General features: G+C 60.9%; 2 protein-coding genes across 7 annotated transcripts in view; one reads left to right on the top strand and one right to left on the bottom strand.

Annotated features, from left to right (window-relative positions):
• AP2A2 (adaptor related protein complex 2 subunit alpha 2) overlaps window positions 1-1,114 on the bottom strand; it is a 77,481-nt gene extending 76,367 nt beyond the window's left edge. For 2 of the 5 annotated variants that reach the window (XR_009403968.1, XM_059398154.1), the window contains exon 1: window positions 93-147. Coding sequence is in view for 2 of the 5 variants with exons in the window: in XM_059398170.1 (XP_059254153.1) it covers window positions 93-159 (67 nt within the window). In the remaining 3 variants the exon portion in view is untranslated. Of the gene's footprint in view, window positions 1-92; window positions 343-941 lie in introns of those variants that run through there. The other 3 variants (XM_059398170.1, XM_059398179.1, XM_059398206.1) reach the window with 2 other exon arrangements.
• A 6,780-nt stretch (window positions 1,115-7,894) lies between these two features.
• CHID1 (chitinase domain containing 1) overlaps window positions 7,895-9,099 on the top strand; it is a 26,221-nt gene continuing 25,016 nt past the window's right edge. For both annotated transcript variants that reach the window (XR_009403949.1, XM_059397971.1), the window contains exon 1: window positions 7,895-8,049. Coding sequence is in view for 1 of the 2 variants with exons in the window: in XM_059397971.1 (XP_059253954.1) it covers window positions 7,912-8,049 (138 nt within the window). In the remaining variant the exon portion in view is untranslated. The remainder of the gene's footprint in view (window positions 8,050-9,099) is intronic.

Raw genomic sequence — 9,099 nt, 5'->3', positions numbered from 1 at the left:
TCCCGCCCCGCCCCGCGCCCCGGGCCCCCGCCGTCCGGGTCCGCCCCGGGCCCCCGCCGCCGCAGGCCGGGTCTCGCGCCGCGGCCACTCACAGTTGCGGATGTCGGAGATGAAGACCGCCAGACCCCGCATCCCGTCCCCCTTCGACACGGCCGGCATCTTCGGGCCCCGGGGAACGGCCGGGGCGGGCGCGCCCGGAGGAGCAGCGGGCAGCGCGGAGCGGGCAGCGGGCAGCGGGGAGCGGGCAGCGGGGAGCGGGTCGCCGCCGCCTCTGGGGCCGCCTCAGCCGGAGCCGCCTCGGGCTCCGAGCGCCGCTTTCAGGGCCCGCCGCCGCCGCCGCCGCCGCGCGCGCGCACGCACACACGCTCGCGGTGCCGTGCACGCGCACGTTCGCTCCGGCGGCGGCCGGCGGCGCGGGAACGAGCCCGTCGAGCGCGGGCGCAGAAAGTCAGGCGCGAGGACGCCCCCTGCCGGCAGACGCGCGGCGGGCGGCTCTGGGCGCCGGGGTTCCTGTCCCGGCTCCCCAGGACCCCCTCCACGACCGTGTCCACCGTGGGGGGCCCTGAGGGCCTGCGGCACGTCACCCGCTGTCCAGGGCCAGCAGCCCCTTCCTTGACAGAGGGGGGCCCTGAGGCCTGAGAAGTAAGGACCGCCGCCCCGACTGCACCGGATGACCACAGGGCCCAGTCTTCCCTTCCATCCCTCAGTGCCCAGCCAGGGTCCTTTGCCACCACCCAACTCGGCCCCGAGGCCTGGACAGGGCGCGGACCCCCAGGGAGTCTGTTCCCAGGGCAGGTGTCCGGGCTGAGCCTGGCCTCTGCGGAGCCGGACGGCTTGGAGCGGGAAGCGTCCTCCTGTGCGGGGTTAGGGTTATCCGCCCCCCACCCCCACCTGCTACTGGCCCAACCCACGGACGAGACCTCTGTCCCGCCCTGGCTCACTTCCTCCGTTCCCAGGGAGAGGTCCGCCGGTCTGGACCCTGGCCCGGAGGAGGAAGGGGTGGGGCCCCTTGCGCAGACCCGGCCCGCACCCAGGCTCTGGGCCTGCCTGCAAGACCCCCGGGAGTGGGGGGGAGACCGGAACTGTGCAGACTCGAATCCTTATAAGGCAGCAATTTCACCGCCTTCCAAAGAGCTGGGCCAGCAGACAGCTTCCTGCAGGAGGGGAGATCCCCAGGGAGCGCAGGCCGCAGGCCAGCAGATAACCCTCCGCGGCCAAGCCAGGGGACTCAGATGAGCAGACCCTGACCCACCCCCAGCAGCCTCTGGAGGCCGGGCAATGCCCAAAGGTTGCGGGGGCCCACCTCCCCGATGCGGAGGGCTTTTCTGAGGAAGGGCTTGGAGCTGGGCAGACATCCCGCCCCCTTCCAGTGCTGACTGTGGGCCTCCCAAGCCTCCTGGCATTCCCCCAAGCACGTGTGTGTTCGGGGAGGGGGTCCCAGAGCCTGATGAGACACACAGGCAGCCATAAGAAAGACCCCACACTTCCTCCTAACTCCCACACCTTGCCAGACACACAAGCCCTCAGGGCGTGACTACCACCAGACCTCAGTCCTGAGTCCACTCAGCCCTGCCTAACCAGCCTGACTCCTCGGCAGGGGACAGGCCACCTTCTAGAATATGAAGTGCTCGTTAACAGTCTCATTTCTTACGTCGCGTGAATTGGACACAACTGTGTTTCCAGGGGCAAGGGCAGACCTCAGAGTCTCTTTCCAGCGTCCCTGGCCTATGCAAAGTAAGGACACAAGCCCACTGCAGGCATGGTGAGGGAGAAAACAAGAGCTGGGGAGCCCAGAGCCCGAAGCGCAGCCACTGTGTCTGGGGACACTCTCTGTCTCCAGCTGGCCATCCTTCCTTCGTCCCAGACCTGAGCCTACCCAGCCCTCTGGTCACTTGCGCAAGTGATGCTTCCCGTAATCTTTGGAGAGGGTTGCAGACAATGACCTTTCCAGAAAACTGGGGCTGGTGGGCTGGCCCCGACGTGACCAGAAGACCTGAGCAGCGTGCAGGGACAGGGATGAGGCAGTCCTAGGCACCTGGTCACCAGGAATGACCTGCTTGGGGAAGGCCAGGCTCTGGGAACCAAACATGTCCCCGGCCATGGACAACAGCTGAGCGTGAGGAATTCAAGAACTCTGTGGAGGGCTGGGGGTTTTTCTGTTGGTATTGTTGTTTTTAAGATTTTTATTTATTATTTTTATTTATTATTATTTATTTTATTTATTAATATTTATTTATTTGTCAGAGAGAGAGAGAAAGAGAGAAGCAGACTCCCTGCCAAGCAAGGAGCCCAATGCGGGATTTGATCCCAGGACCCTGAAATCATGACCTGAGCCGAAGGCAGTGGGTGGCTCACCAACAGAGCCACCCAGGTGTTCCAGGGCTGCTGTTTTTTTATATTTTTATTTTTTTTTAAAGATTTTATTTATTTATTTGACAGAGAGATCACAAGTAGGCAGAGAGGCAGCAGAGAGAGAGGAGGAAGCAGGCTCTCTGCTCAGTAGGGAGCCTGACGCGGGACTCAATCCCAGGACCCTGAGATCATGACCCGAGCCAAAAGCAGCGGCTCAACCCACTGAGCCACCCAGGCGCCCCTCCAGGGCTGCTGTTTTGAATGAAACAGACCGACTAGAGAAGGAAAGTAATGGGCTCAAACTCCTGACCACTCTTCTTGGGGAGGCAGGAAGCTGCCCAGTCTGGGGAGCCTACTTCTGACAGCTGTCAGGCTGAACTCAAAGCCAGCCCGCTGGATTGGCTTGTTGCAAAGCAACCACAGAAGCTGAATCTCCAACCTTTCCAAATCTGTGGGAGAGCAGGAGGGCTGCTGTGGCACCTGTAGAGTCCAGGGACCGGACCACAGTAAATGGCATAAGCTAGGGGCCTCTGCCCCTCGTTGGCAGAAGGCCACCGGCCAGCCTCCACAGCCCCTCTTCCCCCATTGGATGAAGTTGTCCCTGCCCTTGAAGATACTGTAATGACGTCCCTCGAAGGAGTTACTTTGTAGGAGAAAAGTCTGTTTCCTCAAAGTCCCCTGCCCCCCCACCCCAGACCTGGGAGAGTCTGGTTCCCAACATAAAGCCACGCTCCAACGGGGAAGGCTTAGCCACCAGGAGAACAGGGAACCACAGGAAGTAGGCTTGTGCCAGCAGAAATCTGCAGAACATGTGGGGGACGAATTCGGAGAGAGTGGACCTGCCCCCCAGGGCGCCCCGCGATCTGGGTCAGCCGGGCGCGCGTGAACAGCGACAGCCTGAAAGCTGGACTCTGGGGCCAGGGTTAAAACAGGCTTGAGATGCCAGAAATTCCGGGGTCTAATGCAGAGAAAGGAATTCGGAGATTTCTTCTCTCCCAGCTCTGGAAGCTGGACGTCAAGGTGCGGGCCGGGCCAGTTCCTCCTGAGGCTGTGGGTGAAGACAAGGCCCAGACCCCGCTTGGCTTGGACATGGCGGGCTTCTCCCTGTGTCTCCTCACGAGCTCTCCCTCTCTGCCCCCCCTCTCTCCCTCTGTCCAAATTTCCCCTTTCCACAAGGACACCAGTCACACTGGATATGGGGTCTGCCCTACACCGGTATGAACTCAATTAATTCCACCTGAAGTGACCCAAGTAAGGTCACATTCTGAGCGACTCCAACATGGGAGCTTCTAGGAGACATGGTTCACCTCTCAGCAGACGGTACTGTGAGCACACGCAGGACAGGATTTGGTGTCTATGCCCCCTTTTCCAACCTGGCTGCTCTGACAGCTGGAGCTCCATCTTGGATGACGACGATGGCCCCTCCGCTCGTCACTACGCCAGCCACAAACGTCCCGTGTTCACACTACTGCCACCATGACTGGGGACCCTGCTGCCTCTCACCCAGTCAAGGGCCTACTTAACACCTATTCCCATGCCTGACGGCTCAGGTGTCGTTGAGGCTTCTGGGACCGTAGGAGCCAAGGCCTATTGAGACGCCCCCCCCCCCATGGCTTGTGTTCCAGACCCCTCACACTCACCCCCACGGAGCTCCAAGGGGCTTGCGGAGCGCTGTCGGTCATCAGCAAACAGCTTTAGGAGCCACGCAGCTGGTAACACCAACCAGGGGAGGGCTAAAGGAGCCATCTATGAAAATCCAGCTGTCCCCACAGGGTGCTGCTAGATCAGGCTTCCTGTCCCCTCCCCCAAAGGAAGCACCCATGACCTTCAGTTTTCCCAAGTTACCTGTTGAAAAACACACTCTTTGACTTTTTTTGAAGATTTATTTATTTATTTTAGAGAGAGCGTGAGCACGAGCACAAGCAGGAGGGGCAGGGAGAGGGAGAGGGAATCTCAAGCGGGCCCCCCACAGCCCGGTGGACCTCAGAGCCTGACACGAGGCTTGATCTCAAGACCCTGAGATCATGACCTGAGCTGAAACCAAGAGTTGGATGCCCAACCGACAGAGCCACCCAGGCGTCCCCACTCTGTGACTTTGAAGGCCAGACCAACCGTGCCAGCAGCCAGCCAGCTGTCCATCACCTCACGGCTTTGGGTGTTTTGTGGCAAAAGGGCATCCTTCTGGGCCCTTATCCACCCAGCAAGTGTGACCTGACGCAGTACATGTCCACTTTAAGATCGGCCTACGAAACCCAGTGTCAGGAAAGCAAACACGGCCTCCCGCCTCAGCTCAGGCCTCCCTGCTCTACTGCACCAGGGGCCTGGGGCAGCCGTCACAAATGACACAAACCCGAGGCTTAAAAACAAGAGAAATCCGGCTGCCTGGGGGGCTTAGTTCTGTGTCCACCTTCAGCTCGGGTCATGATCCTGGGGTCCTGGGATTAAGCCCCACATCTGGGCTCTGTGCTCGGCGGAGAGCTTGCTTCTCCCTCTCCCTCTGCCCCACCCCTGCTTGTGTTCCCTCTCTCTCTCTCCCTCTCTATAAAATAAATAAATAAGTAAAATCTTAAAAAAAAAAAAAAAAAGAACAAAGAGAGAGAAATCAATTCTCTCCCAGTTGTAGAAACCCGAAGTCGAAGACAAAGAGGTCAGCTCTGGGAGATACCTGTCCCTGCCTCTCTTCCCGCTGTTGGCGACTGCCGGCGCCCTTGGCCCAGAGCTAAGTATCCCCGGTCTGTGCCTCTGTCATCTCCATGTCCTCGCTTGGGTCTGCGCGTCTCACAGCTCCCTCCTCTCTCTTACAAGTATTCCTGACATTGGATTTGGGGCTCACCTTAAATCCAAGATGATCTCTTTCTAAGATCCTTAGTCACATCAGCAGAGACCCTATTTGCAAACAAGGTCACCTTCCCAGGTGCTGGGCTTTGGGACACAGACAGGCTTCTGGGGTCCTCCATGTGCCCCACTCCACCAGCAGGGAGTCTGGACCCCTTGGTCTCATCCTACCCCTGCTGCTGGTACGGGGTATCTTAAGGTTGGTCGTGGGATGATGAGAAGCAGAAAACGCAGCACTGGCGTCACAAAGCGCACAGCCCCCTGCAGGGCCTCGCACCCACCGCGGACACCTGGCTGGGGCCCATCCCCTGCCTTGCTTCTGCCTGGACACCTTCACACCTGACGGCACATGCTACCTGGGTCACAGCCCTCACCATGGCCAAGGCCAGGTGGGCTGGCGGGGGCTCCCACGGGAGACACAGACAGAAAGCATGCTGTGCTGGCTCTAAGCTAAATCTGAAGGCCTCCACTGCACAAGAGGGTGCCCCCCCCTTCTTCCTTCTGGCTGTGGACTCTGCTTATCCCAGACCCAGGGAGGATGTCTCCGTCCATGAGCAGGGCAGGGCTCAGCAGCAGGAAATGCTGATGTGGGTCTCTCTTCCTGGGCTTCCGGCCTCATAACTGGAATGTTCTGAGGTTCAGGAGTGATAGTACACAGTCAGTGACAGTGGGCTGGGCCCCGTACTTGGGGCAACCACTGGCTGAGGCCTCCCCCAGTTCAAATAGGACAAGTCACGGGTTGCCCCTGCTGGGAAGGGCCTTGTCTTGTGCTGACTTGGCAAACGAGGAGAGGCCCAGGGCCACTTGCGAGATGAGGACACCCCACTCTCACCACACCCGGGAAGGTACAAGCCTAGCACCCAGAATTCCAGCAGCCACCAGGCACCTCTGACAACCAGGTGCATGTGCTCTTGGGGTGTAATGAACTCCCCATAGTTACTTAGGGACACTTTCTTTTTTTCTTTCTTTTTTTTTTTTTTAAGTAATCTCTATGCCCAACATGGGGCTTGAACTCATGACCCTGAGAGCAAGAGTCACATGCTCCGCCAACTGAGCCAGCCAAGTGCCTTACTTAGGGACACTTCTGTAGCTGTCCCAGAGGGGCAGCCCCAGGTTAGGGTTGCACAGCTGGCCAAGTGCTCTGAGGTGGGGTGCTTTGGCTCTGAGGGTGTCCCCAGAGCATGGAGGGGTCATTCAGTCGGCAGAAGGAAAGCTTGTCTTTGCGCGGTCCCTTGCTCCATGTGGGCGTGTACCTGCCCTCTTCTGTCCCCTCCCCCCCGCCCCTCGCCTTGCCCGTGCCGGTGCTGGTGCCCATCGCAGACAAGGACAAGGAGGAGAACAGTGTGAGGACGGGCCAGACCTGGGCTTGAAATTCAGAGCCTGAACCTCTGTCTGGGTACCCACACCCAGCCCAGGTAAGGTGGGCTGCCTCAAAGGCAAGAGGGCCCGGAATGGGGCTTGGACCCTGGGTTTAGGGACCGGGCAAGGGGGTTATACTCCAATTAACATTCAATTTAAATAGGATTTAATTTATTGAAGTTACAAATTCAAAACTTAGCTTTTGGAGCGCCTGGGTGACTCGGTCCTTGGGCTTCTGCCATTGGTTCAACTCATGATCCCAAGGTCCAGGGATCCAGCCCCGCATTGGGCTCCCTGCTTGGCAGGGAGCCTGCTTCTCTCTCTCCCTCTGCCTGCTGCTCTGCCTACTTGTGCTCTCTCTCTTTCTGTGTCAAATAAATAAATAAAATGTTTTAAAAAAGAATTCATATATTCAATAGATGAAAATTTTGAATGCGTTGAACCCCAAGTTGTCTCAAATGTTCCTGAAACATGAAATACCAAACATGTCCAGGTTTCATTTACTATGTGGGCGCTAACACTCTGGTTCTGCTTCACTTTAAACCTTACTGTGGGGGCGCCTGGGGGGCTCAGTGGGTTAAGCCTCTGCTTTTGGTTCAGGTCATGAAATCAGGGTCCTGGGATAGAGCCCCAAATCGGACTCTCTGTTCAGCGGGGAGCCTGCTCCATCCCCCACCCTGCCTGCCTCTCTGCCCACTTGTGATCTCTCTCTTTCTCTCTGTCAAATAAATAATAAAAATCTTAAAATAAAATAAAACAAAATAAACCTTACTGTGGCTGATAGTTGTGTACCCATTCAAAGTCGGTTTTCTATCCAGGTTCTAGGGCCCTTTGGCATCCACCAGCAGGGAGCCTGACACCCCAGAACCCTGCCCAGGGGGCGGTTTTGCACTGTTCCTCCTTCCGGCCTGCTCTTGAGTTTCAGGCAATGCTGGCTCAGAGTGAACCCCAAGTGGACTTTGCTGTTCTTCTGCTGTGAAGACCTCTGACCTGAACGGGAGCTCATTTAGACACTGAATCATGCCTGAATGCCTTTCTCACTAGACCTTTGATACTACGGGGTCTCCTTAGCATTCCCAGGACTGAGTAGGTACCCGGTCACCTAGCAGAGCTGACTGGGGTCTTCTCCAGAGCTCTGCCTGACCTGGGGTCACTACCCAAAGGTCAGGCCTCAGGGCTGAGCCGGGTGCCAGGAACAACGAGCTGCCTGTGGCCACGGGCACATCACGTGGGTCAGCGCTCCAGGCCTCTCTGGGAGGGCTGCAGAGGGTCAGCTGGCAGGAAATACGGGGAAGAGAAAGAAGGAAACAGGACTAGGAAGAGAGACCGAGGTTCGGTTCAGAAAGAAGCGTCTCGGCGGCGGAAATGGGGAAGCGAGCCAGGCCGCGCGCCCTGGGGCTGGAGGCGCAGAGCCGGCGGGACGGCCGTGCGGTTTTCTGCGGGAGACTGCCCGGAACAGCTAGGGATGGGGCGGGGGCGGCACGCAGAGGAAAACGCCTGGGGGTGAGGATCGCTGGCCACGTCGTGCCCAGTCCCCGCGGTGCCCATTCCTCCTGACCGCGCTGGGCTGGAGGGGCTTCTGCCTGCCTCTGGGAGGGCTCCGGCCTGTGGGAGCGGCCGCCGGCCGCCGCAGACCCTCGAGGCAGGACGGAGCCCCGGGGCTCGGCTGGCGGGGGCGCTCGATGTCCCGGGGCCACACGGACGCTCTGCGGCGGAGGACCGGGCCGCGCTTACTCGGGGGCACGTGCGGGACGTCGGGAGAGCCAGGAGGGAGGGTGGCCGCCAGAGGGGAAGGAGGGGCGCCGGGGGACGCGACTCCCGATGCTCACCGCGTGGGCGCCTCGCGGCAAGGCTGGGGCGCCAACCCCCACCCCTACCCTCGCGGTCCCCAGCCCGGGCCCCGTCCCGGGCCCCCTGGCCTCTGCGGGGGACCGGGTCCTCCATCAGACCCCGGCCCGGCCCCGCCCGGCCCCGCCCGGCCCCGCCCCCAGCCCCGCCCCACCCCCAGCCCCGCCTTACACCGGGGCCCCGCCCCCGGGCTTCGGCCCCGCCCCCGCCCCGGCGGGCCGTGCGCGGCGGCTGCGCTCCAGCGTTCTGGGGCGGGACTTCCGGCAGCGCCTGCGAGCGTCTTCCGGCCGCGCGGGAGGCTGGTCCGGCCGGCCTCCGGTACCTGAAGGTGAGCCCCGCGGCGGGCGGCCGGGGAGGGGTCGGCGCCCCGCGTCTCGGCGCCTGCCGCGCCTCCTCCTCGCGCGGCCTCAGCTCCGCGCGGCCTCAGCTCCGCGCCGCGCAGTGGGCTCGCGGGGGACGCGTGTGCGAGCAGGAGGCGGGCGCGGGCGGGCGCGGGGGTGCGGGCGCGGGAGGCAGGACCTGCGGAGGAGACGAGTGTGCCAGCGCGCGGGGCGTGAGTGCGGTGGGCGTGAGCCGGAGCGCGCGGGTGCGAGCGCGCGGGTGTGAGCGCGCGGATGCGTGCGGGTGTGTGCGTGCGGGTGTGTGCGTGCGGGTGTGTGCGGGTGTGTGCGTGCGGGTGTGTGCGTGCGGGTGTGTGCGTGCGGG

The sequence above is a fragment of the Mustela nigripes genome, chromosome 1 (assembly GCF_022355385.1).
Source record: "Mustela nigripes isolate SB6536 chromosome 1, MUSNIG.SB6536, whole genome shotgun sequence".
In the NCBI taxonomy this organism is placed as follows: domain Eukaryota; kingdom Metazoa; phylum Chordata; class Mammalia; order Carnivora; family Mustelidae; genus Mustela; species Mustela nigripes.
This window is presented reverse-complemented; position numbering and strand designations above follow the sequence as displayed.